Source organism: Octopus sinensis, linkage group LG10 (assembly GCF_006345805.1).
Source record: "Octopus sinensis linkage group LG10, ASM634580v1, whole genome shotgun sequence".
NCBI classification, from domain to species: Eukaryota; Metazoa; Mollusca; class Cephalopoda; order Octopoda; family Octopodidae; genus Octopus; species Octopus sinensis.
This window is the reverse complement of record NC_043006.1, coordinates 60,043,649-60,068,110: the sequence shown is the minus strand read 5'-3', so window position 1 is coordinate 60,068,110 and position 24,462 is coordinate 60,043,649. Positions and strand designations below refer to the sequence as shown.

General features: G+C 38.4%; 1 protein-coding gene across 2 annotated transcripts in view; it reads right to left on the bottom strand.

Annotated features, from left to right (window-relative positions):
• LOC115216761 overlaps positions 1 to 24,462 on the bottom strand; it is a 69,639-nt gene that overhangs the window by 37,078 nt on the left and 8,099 nt on the right. For both annotated transcript variants that reach the window (XM_029786324.2, XM_036506712.1), the window contains exons 2-7: positions 24,093 to 24,198; positions 21,521 to 21,718; positions 12,092 to 12,319; positions 8,781 to 8,932; positions 5,707 to 5,829; positions 5,066 to 5,174 (exon numbers count right to left, since the gene is read on the bottom strand). In XM_029786324.2, coding sequence (XP_029642184.1) covers positions 5,066 to 5,174; positions 5,707 to 5,829; positions 8,781 to 8,932; positions 12,092 to 12,319; positions 21,521 to 21,718; positions 24,093 to 24,198 — 916 coding nt within the window. The remainder of the gene's footprint in view (positions 1 to 5,065; positions 5,175 to 5,706; positions 5,830 to 8,780; positions 8,933 to 12,091; positions 12,320 to 21,520; positions 21,719 to 24,092; positions 24,199 to 24,462) is intronic.

Below are 24,462 nucleotides of genomic sequence, written 5' to 3'. Positions count from 1 at the left end.
CAACCAAAGTTTGTTTTATTTTCATTTGATATTGCTATTCTGTTTTCCTTTCATTCGTTGAGGCCTTGATTACAGTGCATGGAAGAAGTGATATTCATCATTAACAGTATTGGTCATTTCAACTCCGCAGACAACCTCCCGCCTAATACCAGCTAGAGTGGAGCAATGTACGCGAGAAGGTGCAGGTTGTTTGTGTTGGTGTGAGTTTCTAGTAATCAATAATCGGGAATAGCTTTTGTTTAACGCTGTTTCAACTTTTTCCCATCGCTTGATCCTCCCAAGCAGAGCGTCTGCATTATTTATTGCGGAGCAGCAACACACACCAGAGTAACAGATTGCTGGAGTTAGATGTAATCTCAACAACTTACTTTCAGTTTCGTCTCTGTGTTTGCGTGCGTATGTACTCATAGCCGTGGGGGGGGGGGGTAAATAATAAAGGATTACCCTAAAATGATTACCGGTTTTCTCTCAGATATTCAAAATATGTTATTCAACGGTTAACATATACATCTAATAAAGTTTTTATCAGATAAGAAATTAGAGGAATATTCTGTTGGATAATTCAGAATATATTTCCTAAACCATACAGCTTTCCTTGTGTATAAATATTAGCAATATTAATATTAAGGATTACTACAAAGTTGCATAGCATTACTTTTAATTCTTTAATTTATATACGTTCTTACATAGACCAACTTGCTCAGTGACTCGTCAAAAGTGCATACATACATTATATATATACATACACTTAAGGTATGTGGATTAAAGAATTAAAGGTAAAGCTATGCAACTTCGTAGTAATCCTTATTATTAATATTGTGTGTGTGTATTATATATATATTTATATTTACACACACACACACACACACACGCACACACACACACACACACACACACACACAAATGAGTGTGTATGATTGTGTATAGAACAGTATAGTACTCAAAGAATTTCCAACTTTGATTTTCAGGTTTTATTTACAATCTAATAATAATATAATATAAGATAATATAATATGATGAAATTATAGAATATTAAATGTCTATTCTGATTGAACTAGTACTTTCATGCATTAAACTATCCAATCTCCAGGTTCATGTTGTAGTGGTGACAGTTATGTTTTACAGTTTTGAACTGTCACCACTACTACATGAACCTGGAGATTGGATAGTTTAACGCATTAAAGTACAAGTTCAATCAGAATGGACATTTAATTTTCTATCATTTCATTATATTATCTTATATCATATTATTATAATATTGTAAATAAAACGTGAAAATCAAAGTTGGAATTTCTTTGAGCAATATATATATATATATCATGGCGGCGAGCTGCCATATAATCGACTTAATCCGTTTGTCTGTCCTTGTTTGTCCTCTCTGTGTTTAGCCCCTTGTGGGTAGTAAAGAAATAGGTATTTGCCGTTACGCTCTGAATTCAAATTATGCCGAGGTCGGCTTGTCGTTAATCCTTTCGGGGTCGATTAAATAAGTACCAGTTACGCACTGCGGTCAATGTAATCTACTTAATCCCTTTTTCTGTCCTTGTTTGTCCCCTCTATGTTTAGCCCCTGTGGGCAATAAAGAAATGAATATTAAATCTACTACATATGTGGAAAATCGGTTTGCGTTTGTTTGTGGTGCTGTTATCTAACCCCTCCTACATCGTTTTATTGATTTTGGTGAAACATGACACGTGAGTAGAACTCATGCCTGGAAACCTCGTGACATACTTACATTGTAGATAAAATCGATAATACGGTCCCTGGAAGGGATATTTATGTCTACATCATACAACTATTTTTTTATTTAAACACCCAAGGGAAATAAACCATAGAACTTGTACAATATTTTTTAAAACACTCAAGGGACTTAACCCATTTCATTGCTTATGTTCGATTACTTTGAATATTGATTTTTTTGTGTGTCCTATTTCTAATTTTTGCAAACAATATCAGTTTTATACTTTATTTGACACGTGAGTAGAACTCATGTGTGGAAACCTCGTGAGATACTTAGATTGTTGAAAAAAATCGATAATAGGGCCCTTCCAATGGATTCTTCTATCTACTACATATTCAAATATTTTATTTAAACAACCCAAGGGAAATAACCCATACCACCTGCAGATTTTAGCGAAGTAATCAATATCTTATTCTCACGATCAGCCGACTTTATTTTGCGTTTCACTACTCATAGTTTTGAACTGCTAAACATTATTATTGCACTTCCTTAATTTGAATCTTAAACCTTAAAGACTTCATTCATACATTTCTATACATACATACTTTTTTGAATGCCCATTACTCCGATAAATCAGCATTTTACAGTTACACTTTTTCTTTGACAGTAAATAAATCTTTCATCCCACAATGTATTTGAGTTGACTTCATGCAGGCATAGCGTGGATTCGATCCTCGATTGCTAAATTTCCCTTCAAACTTCAACAGCGCTTTTCTCACGGTAAAACAATAGTTTTTTCTGTGAATGACAGCATTTATACATTTCCCAGACGCCTTCGCTAAGCAGAATAATGACACTGCCTCTCGCCAACCTCAAACAACCTCTCTCACCATCATCCGACAATCTTTCTCGCCAACCTCCGAAAACCTCTCTCGCCAAACTTCAACAATTTCTCCCTCCTCCAGCTGACAGTTTTTTGTACACTTCCGTGGAGAAAAATACACCTTTTGTAGCAGTTATAACGAAATTGCTTTCTTATATCAGAGTAGTAAGGCGTTTCAATAGAACATCTTTACCCCCGGGAATTACCGGGTACACCAGCTAGTATATATATATATTATATATATATATATATATCATGGCGGCGAGCTGCCATATAATCGACTTAATCCGTTTGTCTGTCCTTGTTTGTCCTCTCTGTGTTTAGCCCCTGTGGGTAGTAAAGAAATAGGTATTTGCCGTTACGCTCTGAATTCAAATTATGCCGAGGTCGGATTGTCGTTAATCCTTTCGGGGTCGATTAAATAAGTACCAGTTACGCACTGCGGTCAATGTAATCTACTTAATCCCTTTTTCTGTCCTTGTTTGTCCCCTCTATGTTTAGCCCCTGTGGGCAATAAAGAAATGAATATTAAATCTACTACATATGTGGAAAATCGGTTTGCGTTTGTTTGTGGTGCTGTTATCTAACCCCTCCTACATCGTTTTATTGATTTTGGTGAAACATGACACGTGAGTAGAACTCATGCCTGGAAACCTCGTGACATACTTACATTGTAGATAAAATCGATAATACGGTCCCTGGAAGGGATCTTTATATCTACTTCATATAGCTAATTTTTTATTTAAACATCCAAGGGGTATAACCCATAGAACCTGTACAATATTTTTTTAACACTCAAAGGAAACAACCCATTTCAGTGTTTATGTTCGATTACTTTGAATATTGATTCTTTTGTGTGTCCTATTTCTAATTTTTGCAAACAATATCACTTTTATACATTGGCACGTGAATAGAACTCATGTCGGGAAACCTCGTGAGATACTTAGATTGTTGAAAAAATCCGATAATAGGGCACTTCCGATGGATCCTTCTATCTACTTCATATTCAAATATTTATTTAAACAACCAAGGGAAATAATCCATACCACCTGCAAATTTTAGCAAAGCTATCAATATTTGATTCTCACTATCAGCCGACCTTATTTTGCGTTTCATTACTCACAGTTTTCAACTGCTAAACATTATTATTGCACTTCCTTAATTTGAATCTTAAACCTTAAAGACTTCATTCATACATTTCTATACATACATACTTTTTTGAATGCCCATTACTCCGATAAATCAGCATTTTACAGTTACACTTTTTCTTTGACAGTAAATAAATCTTTCATCCCACAATGTATTTGAGTTGACTTCATGCAGGCATAGCGTGGATTCGATCCTCGATTGCTAAATTCCCTTCAAACTTCAACAGCGCTTTTCTCACGGTAAAACAATAGTTTTTTCTGTGAATGACAGCATTTATACATTTCCCAGACGCCTTCGCTAAGCAGAATAATGACACTGCCTCTCGCCAACCTCAAACAACCTCTCTCACCATCATCCGACAATCTTTCTCGCCAACCTCCGAAAACCTCTCTCGCCAAACTTCAACAATTTCTCCCTCCTCCAGCTGACAGTTTTTTGTACACTTCCGTGGAGAAAAATACACCTTTTGTAGCAGTTATAACGAAATTGCTTTCTTATATCAGAGTAGTAAGGCGTTTCAATAGAACATCTTTACCCCCGGGAATTACCGGGTACACCAGCTAGTATATATATATATATATATATATATATATGCGTAATACACACACACACACATACTTATGCGTACGTGTGTATGTATGTAATGTATGTATTCATTTTTGATGAGTCAAGGAGCAAGTAACGTTTCTTAAATCATCAAAGCAAAACGACGTGTAGACTATAAGTGCTAATAAGTAGAGACATAGACTATAGCTCAATTCGGCAGCAAATGGAAAATTTTAAAATTCAAAGCTTTTGAATGTGTTCTTCAATCGTAATACTTATCGGCGAGATCGGCGAAGTAAATTTTCCTTTTCAACCGCTAAGTGTGAATTCAGGGAGAAAAACTGTGGCTACAGTTTAAGTCACAAGAGAAGGCGAAACAAGTAAGTCAAAAGCGTTTGTGTTTTAGATTATACAAGATCAATGAATTTCCAGAAAAGCGCCACTGTTACTTATGCAACTGCTTTAAAAGTGTGTGTATGATTTGCTTAGTTAAATAAAACGAAATGGAGCTTTAAACTCGATTTAGGGAGATTTTTTTGTGAATTGAATTCACACTACATGGATTTTATTTATCATCGATTATCCATTAAGTACTTCACAACCGACCTCTAAAGATAGAAGACCCTGATTTGAATGCTAATCACATGTCAATAAGCCAACTTTCTCTCTCCCTCTCCCTCCCTTCTTCCCTCCCTCTCCTTCTCTCCTTCCCTCTCTCTCTCCCTCGCTCTTCCTCATTCACAATTTCACAAAATTAACCACAGCAAAAGACACAGAGGTACCAAAGAAACTTCTAAAACTGTTACCTGTTAAGAAGTCGTGAATTTCGACAACTTCGTTCGCGGAGAATTTCTGGTAGAGAGGCAAAGCTGTGTAGGTGAACTTAGTCAGAAAGGCCAGATGATCATATTCTTCCTACAGAAAAAAAAAGGTCAGGACACGTTGTAATGTGCATTGGAATATTGAAATTCAATCACGAAGTTCAGCTAGTACAAATAATTTTCCGTCATATGTGATTTAAATTTTCGGGTTATTCATCTTGTTTAATGTGTATGTTATCAATTTTCATAACTACACTATGACATTTCGATTCCAGATTATCACAAAATATATAAATACTGGATGTAAACTGGAAACCATACATACACACACACACACACATATATATATATATATATATATATATATATATATATATGAAGTGTACATAAAAACACAAAAGAGGTATCCCGCATAGGACTACCTACACGCGTGTAGGATACCTTATGATGGATACCTCCTTTGTGTTTAAATGTACACTGTATTTATATGAATAGTATGTAGTCTATTGACGAAATCTTTTACACGCGAGGCCACTGGTAATGGAAATTTTTAATATTTCAGATTACCCTTTGATATTATTAATTATATATATAAATATGGTGGAGAATAAGAATAGCAAACTTACCTTCATTGTTGCCACGACTGGAAAACTCTCTGTGACAATTTCTGTGTAAAAAGACATTGTTAGCGGTACACTTGGTAACTGTTTTGTTATCTTACGGTTTGGACAATAAACACCATCTGGAGTCTGTTAATAGATATCGATAAAAGCTGTAGCATCACCCTAACGTTTATATTGCTCAACAAACAAAATGAAAATGTTCTTTGTTTCTTGTTGTTTCCCTTAGAAGTCAGTTACATAATTATCAATATGAATTGGTTGTGAGTCCCTGAAAATCATATCTTGATGTGGCTGTATTCTAGTAACGAACACCGGTAAAAAATAAAATATAACCTTCACTACATGACATCTTAATAACCTTTTAATCGCTTCCGTTGAGAGAACAATGGGATCTTTTCGGTTTGAACGGCAGTTTTTTCTAGCGGTGTCATATGAAATTGTCACCCATAATTATGACCCTAGTATCGATCTATTGCATTTCAATCTGTTTTAGGGTTAGGGTTAGTTAGGGTTAGTTATGGTTAGGGGTGGGTGGAAGAGTATCTTTTTTTCTTCACAAATGTAAATAAACCCAATCTGTTTCTTAAACGAGGGACATATTCATACGGCACAGAATGTGGTTTACCTCAATGGACGTCAGTGATTGGTTGAAATTGCAGAAATTGAATAAAAAAATAACAAATATCTTACAAACTATAGAATTTTCTCAATAAAGCCAAGAGTAAAAGATGTTTTATAAACACATTCTACCAGTATACGAAGTTCAAAATTTTTTAGTTAGCTAGAAATTATGTTAAAAACTGCCGTTCAAACCGAAAAGATCCGAAATATACTACTATGTAATAAGAAATTTTTACTTCGCAAACCACGTGGATCTACTTTCGATCCGATTGCGCCGCATCATTGAGTGGTTACTTCCCCAAACAGTCTTCAGGTGATCGAAGATTTGTGACTAATATTTGGTACATGGAAATTGTGTGAGAACCTTTTCAGTGCTACCGACCCTGTTGTTATTTGGTAAACTAAATCTGTCGCCCCCTTTCCCTCTACCACCTAACCATGGACGTCTTTAACGGAGTCCATTCTGGTGTAAGCTTTCGGAACAAAATTATTGTCCAAGATTAATTTCCTTCCTCCCGGACACCTTGAAATAGATCATGAAGCTGCCCTCTCTTATCTGAATGAGCCACGTGTATGTCTGTGTGTGTGTGTCTGTGTGTGTCTGTGTGTGTTGTGTGTGTGTGTGTGTGTGTGTCTGTCTGTCTGTCTGTCTGTCTGTCTGTGTCTCTGTGTGTGTACACTATCTCGTGTGTGTCTACTTAGAGACAGCTAAGTCGAGAGTCAAACGCTGTAGACTAAGAACTGCCGACTCCATGGCTATTAGCGTGCCAACTGGTGGCAAAGCCATTCATTCATTCTGTAGATAAGATAATATATTTTATTTGAAAGAAGGATGCTCTATAAGCAAATAATAACTAAGTGTCGTTGCTCTTTTTGTTGTCTTCTCTATCCGCTTATTATATTTCACACCTGGTAACATTAGTATCATTTGTTCTGTCTTACTGACCGGTCATTCACAAGTTCACAGTATTTCTGTAGTTGAAATGACAAGAAATATTCTGTAACTAGTTGCAACACAAGACAAAAGAGAAATTTCTTTTTACATTTTTTCGTTTCATTTTGTATTTTACCAGCTTAAACTTTTCGTCATATTGTATGAACACTTGTATATTTCTCTGATTGGTTCGTCTTTCGTTCCATACATTCCCTTTTCTTCTCGCATATATCTCACGACCATCGTTTTCGGTCCTAAGACCCAGGGCCGGCTAAAGGTACAGGCAACTAGGGTAGTCGCCCGGGGCGTCATGTGCTAGGGGGCGACAAGGAGGGCGTGACAAAGACAAGGAAATTTCTACGACTGTCAACTTGTACACGACGAACTTCAGCTTGTCCGGGGCACCAGCAACCCTAGGGCCGGCCTTGCTAAGACCTTGTATATTCTCTGATTGTTTCGATCTGTATTTTCCATTTTTTTTTTGTGCGCCCTCATCTACATATTAGCAACTCTAATAAGTTGTGTGTACTGTTGGAAAGAACCTTGTGGTCTTAGATGCCAAAATTGACCAGTCTTGTATGAGTCTGCCTGTGCCGACTTTTCGGTTTTCCTGTCAGTCTCCTGGTCCATCTGTAGTATGTTTTGCTACACGCACGGATATACATAGATTTAACCATCTATATCTATCTATCAGAGTAATATGAAGATATTACTATTTCCTGGTTTTATGCCAGTGCTAACTCAGGAATATTGCTCTTCAAAACCGCACGAAGCGTACGGTAAAAACATAGGTGTTTACTGCAAAACCTTTTTGCTAAGTACCCTAGTACTATATATGGGGTGGGGTACAATGGCAGCATTTTCGTGGGAGGGGATAAGTCGATTACGGAGACTCCAGGTAATACTCAGCTGGTACTTATTTCATCGACCCCGAAAGCTACAGGGTATAGAAGATGAGCTAACATCAGAAAGCAGTGCGCTGTACTTAGAAGACGGCCTTTTTCTTACTGTCACTTATCATTTCTCAAAATACTTTTCACATCCACCACCCTATCTCAGTTGTGCACTCTTAAGATTAACGACTGTTGAAGTTGAGATACTGATATGATTTGTCGTAGCATTCAGTTTTGATTGTCTGATTTCTAGCTTTGAATCTAATTCAATTCATTTCAACTTCTCAACTTTGTCTCATGTGTACAAGCACTAGTGATGAGTCAAGATAAGGAGCCTATACGCAGTTATTTGATCAAAATTGACACCCTATATAGTCTGCAAAAAATTAAGATAATGTAGGCACAGTGAAATATAAAAATGGCCTCAGCTCGAATGTCTTTGTCGATCAGAGCTTGCAAAGGGTTAAGCTTCATCATTATCAACAACGACATAATAACATACTCGCGTCGATTCAGTTGATTATAATCAAGACCTTGCATGTTGCCAAGCGATACAAATAAGATTTATTATAGACGAGCGATCAAAATAAATATATATATATATATATATATATATATAAATTACTTACTTCAAAGATGGTGGGGTCATCTGGAAGACCAGAGCGGAAGTGGAAGAAATCATAAATATGATGGAAAGCTGTAAACCTTGCGATTCCATCTACATCACACCGGACTGGTATATGGTAATTAGACGATTGAGCTGTCGACCAGTAGTTGTCAACTAAGACCAAAGAAGAGGAAAAACAAGTAAGAAGAAGAAGAAGAAGAAGAAGAAGAAGAAGAAGAAGAAGAACAACAACAACAACAACAGCAACAACAACAACAACAACAACATCAACAACTAGCTGAACCCGTGAAAAAATCACGGAAAATATGATAAGTGTAAGTATCTGAAAAATTGAGTGCAGGTGCCATGGAAAATGTTTCTATATTGTGACAGTTAAAGGCGGCGTGCTGGCAGAATCGTTATCTGGTGTATGGCCATGTTATCCGGTGTATGGCCGAATTGAAATGGGTAGAAGACCTAAAACAAATGTGTGTGTGTGTGTGTGTGTGTGTGTGTGTGCGTTCTATGTGTGGGGGCCTTTGATAGCCAGGGGTCAATTTCTGTTCAATCGTAGAAAGGAATTCAAAGAAATTTAGCCACTCCCTATCACTCTCTCTCTCCCCTTCTTTCTCACTTGCTCGACACACACGTCAAATTTAGGTATCTTAATTATCCCATTAAGATTGTTGCTGCTTCGGTGGACCAGTAGCCATGGGTGTTGAGAAGTAGTATTACAACACGTAGGTGGTCGTTTCAAATCTCTTCCAGAAATTACAAGAGACCAAGTTTAAAAATTTTATTTAAGCAACAAAATTTCTTTCAAAACTTTCTTTCTCTTAAGTATGACACACGCATCAGGTACGTACAAAAACAAATTAGCGTATTAATATTAATGATAATAATAGTATGTTGTTCATAGATTCCTATATCTGAGCTATGCTATGTCCAACTTTACGACGCTCCTCTCAACATTCTAGGTTTCTATACATAAATTTGTCCTCACACTGGAGTTTCGGTGAGCTTACCTTCTTCCTCTTCGCCCCCTCTCCCTTTTTCCCCTCCAATCTCATTCGGTCTCCAGTGCGACTATAAACAGCCATGATGAAATATCACTGTGTGTGATTCAAAGATTTGAGATGTTTTTTAGAGAAATGTCTATATATTTGTATATCATTAACCACGGCATGCCCGTCCCTCCGCGTAGAGAGTGTTGGGTGCAGATGCACTCCGCTTCTCACCCCGAGAGACGTGGCACGCCGGCGAGGAGGTACGTGAGGCCCCTTCTTCATTCTGGCCCGCTGCCCCTCCCGAAAAGCAAAGCGAAATGCTCCTGAAAGACCTTACACATCTCCTCGGATTCGTTTACCAAGTTCCCTTGATTATTCATCAAAGACCTTACAATGCCATTATTGCCACGTTGTGTCTCTATCACAAGGGCCCATCCCGCAGCTTTGATTCCTTCCCGAACGATTGCAAGTTGCTTCGCCCTGACTACGCATCCTTCGTTTTGGGCCTCGAGGTGATAGTTAAGCGCCATTCTCGCAGCTAAAACTCGGGGCGCGAAGCCAGATTTCCGTGCTTTGTTTATAGCCCTAACTAAAGCCCTCCCTACTCTATTTTTCTTAGCCACTAATTCCTTGATATACCTAGTACACTCAAATCTTATGGCTCTTTTAAGGGCACAGCACTATTTGTTGTTAATAATGGCACCACACAATGCCCGCACCACTGACTGCCTAATCCGATTCCTGTACTCCTCATAAACCAAACGTGGCTTATTGACTTTCAGTAGCCGGATATCTGTCTACGTAACGTATTTATGTCCAGCCTACAGGTCACAAATTTGTGATCACTGTAGCTGACATAGTGAAATTGTGGACGACTAACTAGGTTTTTGTGTATTTCCCTAATTAGAATCCTGTCTAAGTAAGATCTAGATGACCCATCGTTATTAGACGATGTCCACAATGGAGCATCTGGGACATCTAGTCTGTATCTATTTGCTAGCCGAAATCGACTGAGTAGATTACTGAAGCACAGGTTTTCCCTCCTATCAGTAGACGAGTTAACGTAATCTACGCGTGCATCGCAAATCACGTTAAAGTCAGCTAACATCACTATGGTGTGAGACGTCCCAAGGAACTTCTCCAGGCCTCGAAAAAAATCAGACTGTCCAGTTCCCGAGTGGGCATAGACAGCTACCAGCCTGAAGACCGCCGCTTAGTGTCACGTCAAGAACGACCAACCTACCTTCCGGGTCGCTGAAGATAGTTCTTGTCTTTAGAGAAAGCAGTGATAACAAGAAAACATATTCGAAAAAAAACAAGTGTGAAAGCAACATTATCACCACGCCTCACGCTGCTACAAATACGAGCAAAAACAACAATGACAAGCAAATGAGAGAGAACATTGAAACCGACGCCGCCACTTCCATTTTAAAACATTAAAAACAATAAACAGTGCCGCTTGCAAGCAAAGAGTAAACGGCTTAGCAAATATTTATAGAAAGCTAGAGGCAGCTAATTTTTTATTATTTTTTACTGAATAGGAACTAAGAAATACAAAAACGCGTTTCACCAAGTATGACAAAGCAATATACCTAAACACGCAACAAATTCTAAAGGAAATGTTAAGAAAAACAATTTATCTATTTGTGTGAGTGTGTGTACGTGCGTGTGTGTGTGTGTCTTGGGCGGTTGTGAGTGTGTGTGTGTGTACAGCGAGGTGACTTGAGCGAGCAATGCAGGCGTAGATTGAAAAATCTGGGGTATAAAGACCTCAATGCAGACATCAAAATGAGTGATTGATATTATACTGACGAGAGGAGCCAATGAAATCTCGAAATGTTTCTTTAGCATACAACATATATCAACCAAACGTAAATCTCACATTACTGTCTCGAAAATTAAAGGTCACATTGTATACTATAATCTTAAGTATACCACGAAAGACAGAATGCTCGTGGTCGGAATGACTTTGATTCTCGGTTTACTGGGAATACTAATATCAACAACAATAAAAACAGCTGGAAACGAATATAAAAATGTTTAAACATCATGCAAAACTGGACGTCATAAAAGGAGATAATAAAGGAAAGGAACGTTCGGTGGGATGGTGTGTGGGAGAAGACTCGTCCAACTATGCAATCGGCGAAACGATCAAAGTGATGATGATGATGAGGAGGAGGAGGAGGATGACGACGATGACGATGACGACGACGATGAGATGATGATGATGGTGGTGGTGGTAATGATGATGATGAAGGTGGTGGTGATGGTGGTGATGATGATGATGATATTTTAATAAGCTTTCGATTCATATTTAATTATTTACCTGCAAAATACCAATGAACATTCATCTTAGCACTAAAAACGCTCCATTCCTGGCATGACTTCCAATGGTAGCATGGAATACCACGTATTGTTTCTGTTCCCATATAAACGCCACGATCTTCGAGAAAAAGCATCCTCGCCGGAGAAAACATAACACTGCTGCCGTTTCTTGGCTGTCCAATTATCAGTGAATTTTGATCCGTGCTGAGATCCGAAACAGTACAGACGGCTGATGATATAAAAGAGACATTTTGTGAGAACAAACAGAAGCAAGACCAAAGACAGAAATACAAAGAAATTAACATGGGCAAGGAGTGGATTATAGGAGAAGAAGAAGAAGAAGAAGAAGAAGAAGAAGAAGAAGAAGAACAAGAACAAGAACAAGAAGAAGAAGAAGAAGAAGAACAAGAAGAAGAAGAACAAGAACAAGAAGAAGAACAAGAAGAACAAGAAGAACAAGAACAAGAAGAACAAGAAGAACAAGAAGAAGAAGAAGAAGAAGAACAAGAACAAGAAGAAGAAGAAGAAGAAGAACAAGAACAAGAAGAAGAACAAGAAGAAGAAGAACAAGAACAAGAACAAGAACAAGAAGAACAAGAAGAACAAGAACAAGAAGAAGAAGAAGAACAAGAACAAGAAGAACAAGAAGAACAAGAACAAGAAGAAGAAGAAGAACAAGAACAAGAAGAACAAGAACAAGAACAAGAAGAACAAGAACAAGAAGAACAAGAAGAACAAGAACAACAAGAACAACAACAACAGGTTGATGCTGATGAAAAAGTAAAAAAGCACCTGCACAAGCACACACATATATGAGTAAACATACATATACATGATCCTATAGTATACATATTAGAGAGAGAGAGAGTCGTGAGAAAGAGAGAGAGATGCATGCATAAATCGATAAACACATACGTATACATGTTTAAGTACGCATGTGTATGTGTGTGCGCGAGTGTGTATGTAAGGGCACATATTCGCATTTACGTTAATATTGAGTGTATGTGTGCATGTATATAGTATTTCTCTCTATCTCTCTGTACATATCATATATACATATTTTATATATATATATATATGATATATTTACATGATATAATATATATTTTATATATATATATATATATATATATATATTATATATATAATATATATATATATATATATATAATATATATATATATATATTATATATATATATATACATATATATATATATATATATATATATATATATAGTCAGTTGTATGTAGCGATTAAAAAGCTGCCTAACCGTACTTACTCTTCCCTTTGACCCTTTTACTTTTTACTTTATATATATATATATATATATATATATATATATATATATATATGAGGACATGTAAAGCTCGACATATACGTACATGTAAAGTTTACATTGTATTTAGATAGGGGAAGCTTGTGAGGTACATACGCACACACACATAAATGCTGACGTATGACAGACTCCTGAGTAACTTTAAAACAATGTATAAGCTCATCTATTAGATAAATTGAAAAATTCTAGAATAAATTTCCTTTTGTGTAACCATGAAGACATCACCTCCCATTTAGAATTTGATAGGAAGCTCCATTAGGACAGCACTTATGCTCATAGAGATATACAGAAGCAGTTTCAATATCCAAGCTGTCAATTTTATAATCGGATATATTTTTATCCTTTAAACTGTCGATGTATTTCGATAGATCATGCATGCAACAGTTTTTTGAAGATATTTGCGATGATATAGAGAGGAACATGTACATCTTTTGAGACAGTTGCTTTGAGGATAAGAATTATGTGTGGCAGAAAGCAATATTATCTTCCAATTAATCTTAGCTAATGAAGAGCTGAAGTTATCCGCAGAGCTGTAAATGACTTTATAATTTTATAGAACTCAAGGTTACCTTGCAAGTTTCGTACTTACAAACTTTTTAAAGGACTGAGAAAAAGTTAGATGGTTTTACCGCATAGCTTATCTTCTTATTGATATTGCTAACTTGTCGAGTGAAATATATTGTCATCCACTTCAGCTCTAACCTTCCTAGCGTACTGAGAGTTCAAACGACCCCACACCACTATAGCACCACTGATATCGTCATCCTTCAAGCTGTTTGCTTTCTTATAAATACGACAAAATTCATGTCCAAGCAAACAACATTCGGAACGCAATTCATAATCCCTGTCTCCTTTCCTCTTACCATTTCTCTCGTTTTGTCTTTCACAACATTGCTCTATCAAAGCAATACTGAGCAACTAAAACACATATATTCATTTTGCTGAATTCGGTACGTAACCTTTTCATTTGTAAATTGCATCAATATGAAAGATTTCACTGTTATTTCTAGCACGCGCTGCTACTACGTAACGGCTTTTCGCAAATACCTGCTCAGTGGTAGCACGACGTGCTACAAATACCAACCAAATCGGTTAATGTTTACAAGTACACCTGCATATCAACTCCCAACACTTTTCTTTCTTTCTTTTCCAGCGGATTCTGATGCTTTCAACCACAGAATTCCAATTATGCAAAAAAATATCTTTCATTTTCAATTCCCTGTCTCTACTCCAAATTTTTACATTTTCACTTCTTTCAAAATAATTCTTTACTTCTTCCCTAATGCGGGCGCCGAGCAATCTTCTACATTGCTTCAGTCAATTTCTTACATTTTCAATTCTTTTCAGTTTCTTTCATTAAGAATAGGAAAACAGGGTATCGAGCGAAAACAGTCACAGTTTTTCCCGTTTTCTTCACATTAAAATTTACCGATATTCTTTTGTTTCTTCACTTGTGCAGGCCTGCAGACCTACTAACTTACCCTCAACCATTCCTACACTCATTCCACTAAGGAAATATCAAACATTTTGACTACTATTTCTAGCACGCGCTGCTACCACGTAACAGCATTTAGCAAATGCCTGTTCAGTGGTAGCACTCAAAATTCATGTCCACTCAAACGACAACATTCCCAACGCAATTCATAACCACTTTCTCCGTTGCTCTTACCATTTCTCTCGCCTTGCATTTTACAACTGTTTCCATTTTCATTTTAATGTCATAACACTAACATCATCTTATTTTACACATTTACATCTCTACTACCTATTTCTTTACTACCCACAAGGGGCTAAACACAGAGGGGACAAACAAGGACAGACAGAGGAATTAAGTCGATTACATCGACTCCAGTGGGAAACTGGTATTTTGTTTATCGACCCCGAAAGGATGAAAGGCAAAGTCGACCTCAGCGGAATTTGAACTCAGAACGTAACGATAGACGAAATACGGCTACGCATTTCGCCCGGCGTGCTAACGTTTCCGCCAGCTCGCCGCCGTTTACATCTCTACTACCAGTTCACTATTACCGTAGCAGCTGCAAGTTTGCAACTTATCTACAGTTACATACTAACCCTTCAATTAATATTTAATACTTAACAGTGTATCTCACTGCATTCCATCATGCTAATGGAAACGTTAACCCTACTCCGCTGCAGGATCCACCACAGCTTTTGAAGTCACTCTACGCTGGCACAACTACAGAGTCGAAATATTTCCTCAATAACATCCGGAAGAACAATTGTGAATTCCAAATGACATCTTTCGGTGCTAATGTTGTTCAATAAGGCGGGTTCATGCCTACTTTCAAAGTGCGGAGACATATTTACCATAGGATAGGATCACTCGAACCTGCTGAAAATCAAGATCCCCAATTCCTTCAACTGTACTTTGTAGGCAATTTACATGAACAAGCCACCTGACGAAACTTTATTTCCACTGGCACTAACTTTTTCACCTGATAATGCAACTGCAAGACCTTTTGCACTAGAAAAATAGCTACGTTCGCAGCTTCAAGTATGCCTTGGAAACAGAAGCTTCATCAAATTTTAATGTTATCATTAATGCTCAGAAAATACCAACTAAGGAACATACAGGCCGTTACAATGCACCCACATGCAATGAAATAGCTGTACTCCTTCACGGTGAACAGCAAAAATCCCAGAGACATTGTCCTTAGGCGATGTAACAACACCCTCCAACTAATTAGTGAAACACACCGATCATACGATACGCTTCAATATCTACTACTGTTTATTAATGATGAGGCCGGCTACCACATCGGTATACTACAGCAAGATCCCCAAAATCGTAATGAACATCTCAACAAACTAGTACCCTGCATGGACATCTACTCATACCGATTTATGACTCGAAATAACTGCTGTAATCACCTCCACCAGTTTCGAGAGCTGTTTCATCAATTTGCAGGTGATATGTGCGCAAATATGGAATCAGAGAGATTGTTTCATCAGGTCACATCAAAAGAAATTGCGCTCTGACAGCAATATCCACCTCCGAGACGCCATCAACAATGATGCTGATCCAACAAGTTCGTGAGAATGGAGAGAAGAGCAGATGGCAACTCGAGATTTGCGGACAATTCATGAGGCACCCATTTTCCAAGTTTAGGAACCTTTCTAAGTTGTTGAAGATGAGGATGAACAGTTGTATGGTTTGAACTAAGCTTTATTGCCAATTCTTTAACTGATAATGCAAGATTTTCTTCAAGTAATGCCTCTAGGAGCTTATCATCAAACTCAACTGGACGTCCTGTTCGTTCTTAATCTTCAAGGCTGAAATCTTTACTTCTGAATTTCGCACACCTTCTTCTGCAAATTCTTTTATTCAAGCATTCTTTCCCATAAACTGAGTGTATATTTCGAGTTGCTTCGGCTGCAGAGTTTCCTTTTTTGTACTCATAAAGAATTATGTACCTCAAATGCTCTTTGGATACTTTCATGTTAGAAAGGGTTTTAATCAAAGAAATTTCAATTCTATTATTCTGTAAAATAATATTTAATTAGTTTAAATATACATAAATGCATAAAAAATAATTTTAAATTCCATTAGACATTCTAAAATACGGTTACATTTCATTCAATTTTAAAAAAGGTAAAATCGGACAGAACTTATTCGATGACCTGGGGCATAAAGACCTCAAGGCAGACATCAAAATGAGAGATTGATATTATACTGATGAGAGGAGCCAATGAAATCTAAAATGTTTCTTTAACATACAACATGTATCAACCGAACGTAAATCTCACATTACTATCTTGAAAGTTAAAGGCCACATCCTCGGATTCGTTTATCAAGTTCCCTTGATTATTCATCAAGGACCTTATTATGCCAAAGACACATACACACACACACGCACACACACTCACCCGCACGCACATACACAATCTTCTTCAGCCGTTACGTAGTAGCAGCGCGTGCTACAAATAGCAGTGAAACTCAAGCAAACATTATTGTGAATTTGTTGTTATAGGGAGATTTTGCTGTAATGTAAAAACATTCCAGAGAGGGGGATTTGAGAAGTGAAGGGGAGGAAGGAATGTTTAACATTCCACAGAGGGAGACTTGAGAGGTGAAGGGGAGGAAGGAGAGGAAGGAATGTTGAACATTCCAGAGAGGGGGATTCCTCTCTAGAATGTTCAACATTCCTTCCGCCCCTTCCACCCTTTCACTTCTCAAACCCCCCTCTCTGGAATGTTCAGCATTACTTCCGCCCTTCCTCCCCTTCACTTCTCAAATCAACCTCTCTGGAATGTTCAACATTCCTTCCTCCCCTTCACCTCTCAAATCACCCTCTCTGGAATGTTCAACATTCCTTCCTCCCCTTCCTCCCCTTCACCTCTCAAATCGCCCTCTCTGGAACGTGCAACATTCCTTCCCCCTTCCTCCCCTTCACCTCTCAAATCGCCCTCTCTGGAACGTGCAACATTCCTTCCCCCTTCCTCCCCTTCACCTCTCAAATCCCCCTCTCTGAAATGTTCAACATTCCTTCCTCCGCTTCCTCCCCTTCACTTCTTAAATCCCCCTCTCTGGAATGTTCAACATTCCTTTCTCTCCTTCCTTTCCTTACCCTCTCAAATCCCCCTCTCTGGAATGTTCAACATTCCTTCTCCCCTTCCGCCCCTTCAATTCTCAAATCCCCCTCTCTGGAATATTCAAAATTTCTTCCTCCCCTTCACCTCTCAAATCTCCCTCTCTGGAATGTTCAACATTCTTTCCTCCCCTTCCTCACCTTCACTTCTCAAATCCCACTCTCTGGAATGTTCAACATTCATTACTTCTTCAGCTTCTTCACCTTCCCCCTCTCAAATCCCCCTCTCTGGAATGTTCAACATTCCTTCCTCTCCTTCCTCACCTTCCCCTCTCAAATCCCCCTCTCTGGAACGTTCAACATTCCTTTCTCTCCTTCCTCCCCTTCACTTCTCAAATCCCCCTATCTGGAATGTTCAACATTCCTTTCTCCTCTTCCTCCCCTTCACCTCTCAAATCCCACTCTCGGGAATGTTCAACATTCCTTCCTCCCCTTCACCTCTCAAATCCCCCTCTCTGGAATGTTCAAAATTCCTTCCTCCCCTTCCACTCCTTCACCTCTCAAATCCCACTCTCTGGAATGTTCAACATTCATTCCTTCCCTTCAACTCTCAAATCATCCTCTCTGGAATGTTCAATATTCCTTTCTCCCCTTCCCCCCTTCACCTCTCAAATCCCACTCTCTGGAATGTTCAACATTCCTTCCTCCCCTTCACCTCTCAAATCCTCCTCTCTGGAATGTTCAAAATTCCTTCCTCTCCTTCCACTCCTTCACCTCTCAAATCCCACTCTCTGGAATGTTCAACATTCTTTCCTTCCCTTCAACTCTCAAATCATCCTCTCTGGAATGTTCAACATTCCTTTCTCCACTTCCTCCCCTTCACTTCTTAAATCCCCCTCTCTGGAATGTTTAACATTCCTTCCTCCCCTTCACCTCTCAAATCTCCCTCCCTGGAATGTTCAATATACCTTCCTCCCCTTCACTTCTCAAATCCCCCTCTCTGGAATGTTCAACATTCCTTCCTCCCCTTCACCTCTCAAATCCTACTCTCTGGAATGTTCAACATTCCTTCCTCGCCTTCCTCACCTTCCCCTCTCAAATCCCCCTCTCTGGAATGTTTAACATTCCTTCCTCCCCTTCCTCCCCTTCACTTCTCAAATCACCCTCTCTGGAATGTTCAACATTCCTTCCTCCCCTTCCTTCCCTTCACTTCTCAAATCCACCTCTCTGGAATGTTCAACATTCCTTCCTCCTCTTCTTCCCCTTCTCTTCTCAAATCCCCCTCTCTTGAATGTTCAACATTCCCTTCTCCCCTTCCTCCCCTTCACTTTTCAAATATTCCTCTCCTTCCTTACCTTCCCCTCTCAAATCCCCCTCTCTGGAACGTTCAACATTACTTCCTCCCCTTCCTCCCCTTCACTTCTCAAATCCTCCCTCTCTGGAATGTTCAACATTCCTTCCTCCCCTTCACCTCTCAAATCCTCCTCTGGAATGTTCAACATTACTTCCTCCTTTTCCTCCCCATCCCCTCTGAAATCCCTCTCTCTGGAATGTTCAACATTCCTTCTTCTACTTCACCTCTTAAATCCCCCTCTCTGGAATGTTTAACATTTCTTCCTCCCCTTCCTCCCCTTGACCTTTCAAATCCACCTCTCTGGAACTTTCAATATTCTTTCCTCCCCTTCCTCCCCTTCCTCCCCTTCCTCTCCTTCACCTCTCAAATCTCCTTCTCTGGAATTTTCAACATTCCTTCTTCTCCCTCACCTTTCCCTCTCAAATCCCAGTCTCTGGAATGTTCAACATTCCTTCCTCCCCTTCACCTCTCAAATCCCCCTCTCTTGAATTTTCAACATTCCTTCCTCCCCTTCCTCCCCTTCACCTCTCAAATCCCCTTCCCTGGAACGTGCAACATTCCTTCCTCCCCTTCCTCCCCTTCACCTCCCAAATCCTACTCTCTGGAATGTTCAACATTCCTTCCTCGCCTTCCTCACCTTCCCCTCTCAAATCCCCCTCTCTGGAATGTTTAACATTCCTTCCTCCCCTTCCTCCCCTTCACTTCTCAAATCCCCCTCTCTGGAATGTTCAACATTCCTTCCTCCCCTTCCTTCCCTTCACTTCTCAAATCCACCTCTCTGGAATGTTCAACATTCCTTCCTCCTCTTCTTCCCCTTCTCTTCTCAAATCCCCCTCTCTTGAATGTTCAACATTCCCTTCTCCCCTTCCTCCCCTTCACTTTTCAAATATTCCTCTCCTTCCTTACCTTCCCCTCTCAAATCCCCCTCTCTGGAACGTTCAACATTACTTCCTCCCCTTCCTCCCCTTCACTTCTCAAATCCCCCTCTCTGGAATGTTCAACATTCCTTCCTCCCCTTCACCTCTCAAATCCTCCTCTGGAATGTTCAACATTACTTCCTCCTTTTCCTCCCCATCCCCTCTGAAATCCCTCTCTCTGGAATGTTCAACATTCCTTCTTCTACTTCACCTCTTAAATCCCCCTCTCTGGAATGTTTAACATTTCTTCCTCCCCTTCCTCCCCTTGACCTTTCAAATCCACCTCTCTGGAACTTTCAATATTCTTTCCTCCCCTTCCTCCCCTTCCTCCCCTTCCTCCCCTTCCTCTCCTTCACCTCTCAAATCTCCTTCTCTGGAATTTTCAACATTCCTTCTTCTCCCTCACCTTTCCCTCTCAAATCCCCGTCTCTGGAATGTTCAACATTCCTTCCTCCCCTTCACCTCTCAAATCCCCCTCTCTTGAATTTTCAACATTCCTTCCTCCCCTTCCTCCCCTTCACCTCTCAAATCCCCTTCCCTGGAACGTGCAACATTCCTTCCTCCCCTTCCTCCCCTTCACCTCCCAAATCCCCATCTCTGGAATGTTCAACATTCTTCCTCCCCTTCACCTCTCAAATCCCCCTCTCTGAAACGTTCAACATTTTTTCCTCCCCTCCTCCCCCTTCACCTCTCAAATCCACCTTTCTGGAATGTTCAATATTCCAGAGGTGAAGGAGAGGAAGGAGAGGAAGGAATGTTGAACATTTCAGAGAGAGGTATTTGATAGGTGAAAGGGAGGAACATTCCAGAGAGGGGGATTTGAGAAGTGAAGGGTGAGGAAGGAATGTTGTTCTGAACTTTTCCAAGTGAAAAAACATGTACTGTAAATTTCCAGGTTTATAATCTTAAGAACTTTATCTCTCTTGCTCGTTTTTTCCATATAATATAGACATATATACAGCCACACACACATACACACACACACACACACACAAAGAAACACACTTGTATATACATATATATATTCATATATAAGCATTTACATATATATATATATGCACACGTTTGTGTGTGTGTGTGTGTGCTTATATGTATATGTGCATACATGCATATGTTTTCACATGTTATGAGGATGCGTTGTTACAATGAAATATATGATTGTGATTTCGTCTGAGACAGGGATAACGAAAAGGAATGAGATGACAGAAGAAAAGGCTAGGAAAAAATTGAACATAATCAACGCTCGTGAACTCATACATTTTTTACTTACAATCTTTCACTGTGAAAACCTCATTAGTATCAAAGCTGTAATAGACGCTTTCTGAGCCACCGTTTTCCCACTGAGTAATCACGCCACGCAAACCCGGATGGTCATAATATTCCACAAATGACGTAACCTCTTTTTTGTCCTCGAAAGTTGCTTCTAAGTTGAAATAAAATTGGTTTGGTATCTTAATAATTGGACCCACTGAAATGAAACCAGATCATATGGTTTGATTAGTATCTAGAAGAAACAACAAGAACTAGTACAACATATACATTTGCTTTGTTATTAGTTTGATACGGTCTTTATTTTGCTGGTTGTGATGTTTGTAAAGATAGCAGTGTTAATTTAGTAGACTAAAGAATTTTTCTAATACTCCAATGTGGAAGGGAGGGCATATTGTCCTATAGACAGAAGTTGCAACATCGCTTGCAGGATTCGAATGCGCCATCTGTTCTAAGTTGTATAGCTTACGATAACACCACAGAATGAATGTAATATTAGAATAATCAAGCCGTCAACAATGACCGCTGATGTTTTATTAAACTTTGTGATAATTACATTTTGGCTTGCATGTCAGAATATTCGATTTTTCCAATTGGAGGTATTGATGAAAAATGTACATGACGACAGTTGCTAATGAGAGCGAATGTAAATAAAAATACCAAATTAGCGGGAAAATACAGGAAAACAATAACTATATTTAACATTCTCCAGATATTATACAAGTTTACTCTTTTACTCTCTTTTACTCTTTTTCTTGTTTCAGTTATTTGACTACGGCTATGCTGGAGCACCGCCTTTTAGTCGAGCAAATCGACCCCACGACTTATTCTTTGTAAGCCTAGTACTTATTCTATCGGTCTTTTTTGCCGAACGAGGACGTAAACATACCAGCATCGGTTGTCAAGCGATGTTGGGGGGACAAACATAGACACACAAACACACACACACATATATATACATATATATATATATATATATATATATATATATATATATATATTATATATATATATATATATATATACGACAGGCTTCTTTCAGTTTCCGTCTACCAAATTCACTCACAAGGCTTTGGTCGGCTCGAGACTATAGTAGAAGACACTTTCCCACGGTGCCACGCAGTGGGACTGAACCCGGAACCGTGTGGTTGGTAAGCAAGCTACTTACCACACAGCCACTCCTGCGTTTGAATATTTTAATATGTACAATACGTTATCAATGACTCAGTCGTTATTTTACATGTAATTTTCCACAAAAAATATTCTACCTAATCTGACAAATGTTGTACATGTATCTGCCAAAATATATGCATATTTACACATGGGTACATGATCTTACAAACCTGTTACATACATTTTCTAAAAGTTTTCAGAGGACAACAGGCTTAGTTTGTTCAAAGTTGCGTTTTTACAAGTTTGACATATTCCATGCAAAAACTATAAATGTATATAATGAGCGTTATTGTTCACCTTCGCTACAACAGTTCCTAATATTTCTTGTATTCACATGAAGAAGAACCAACACACCTTGGCCTTCTGAATTTGCATCATCTAAATTCAGTTTACCTTTGTTTCTTGCTTGTGTGTGTGTGTGTGTGTAGCTTTTTGTTTTGATTAAAACCAGAAATACAAGAGGAACATATCAACAACGAAAGGTCTTCCCACTTCCAGTTGTACACGGACGTGTTAAATATTATACGCGCCTCTATTTTATTCAAAGCTGCTTTGTTCGACTTTAATTTATCTAGTAATGTATATTTATTTATTTATTTATTTATTATTATTATTATTAGTAGTAGTAGTAGTAGTAGTAGTAGTAGTAGTAGTAGTAGTAGTAGTAGTAGTAGTAGTAGTAGTAGTAGTAGTAGTAGTAGTAGTATTGAGTAAAAGAGCAAAGCATGCCATCAAAATGACATTGGGGTACAAATATACTAAGCCCAATATACCCATCATGACTACCCGTCTGATTAGTGTACACTAGGTAGATGCATCACAACCATGTGTGCGCGACATGATGATCTCATAAGATAAACAGCGCATGATCTTGTAGGTGAGGCCCAGCTAGAATTTTCTTCAGGTCGAGTAGCCCATCCTGCTCAAAAGGGCCCTGAATAAGATTTATTTTAAGGATGATGAACGAAACATCCATTTTCCAGAGGTGAATTATTCAAACCCCAAGGAATCCCTCTCAACACATGGCTATGATGCTCCCCCACTACTTCCGCTTGTGATCAGAGATGCACATATAGTCAGCCACTAAGGGACATGGTCAACTGGTTAAGGCCAAACAACTGACAAGCAAATCTGTGATATTGAGCAGAATATTTGCTGTAGCCCATCTTTTATACCTAGACAAAACAATGTACATGATAACACTTCCAATCAGTTAAGATCAGAAGCCATGAGAGCCACTGTCTGGTACTGCATCAGGGCATTATCATTATTATTATTATTATTATTATTATTATATTATTATTATTATTATTATTATCATCATCATCATCATCATCATCATCATCATCATCATCATTACTATCATTATTATCATTTAAATGAAATAATAAAACGTTTACCTTCTCCTTCCGGAGAAATCGGTTTCTCACAAACATCCTTTGAATATGTATTTTTGAAGTTATGTAGACAAAGACACACCATGAAAATAAAAGACAGGAATTTCATCTGAAAAATAGAAGAAAAAATATAAAGTAAGTCATTAAGAAGAACGATAATTAATAATTCGCCGAAGAATGTTCCTTAATTTTACTTGTTTACATTAACTTAGCGTTTGAGTTCAAATCCCACTTGTATTCAACGTTCTCATTCATCCTTTGTGATCGATAATCGATATCAACTATTACTAATCAGTCAGTATAAGTCGATACAATTGACTGCTGCCAGGAAACATTCTGACCTAGTCTCTTATTAACAAATTATTATTAGTCT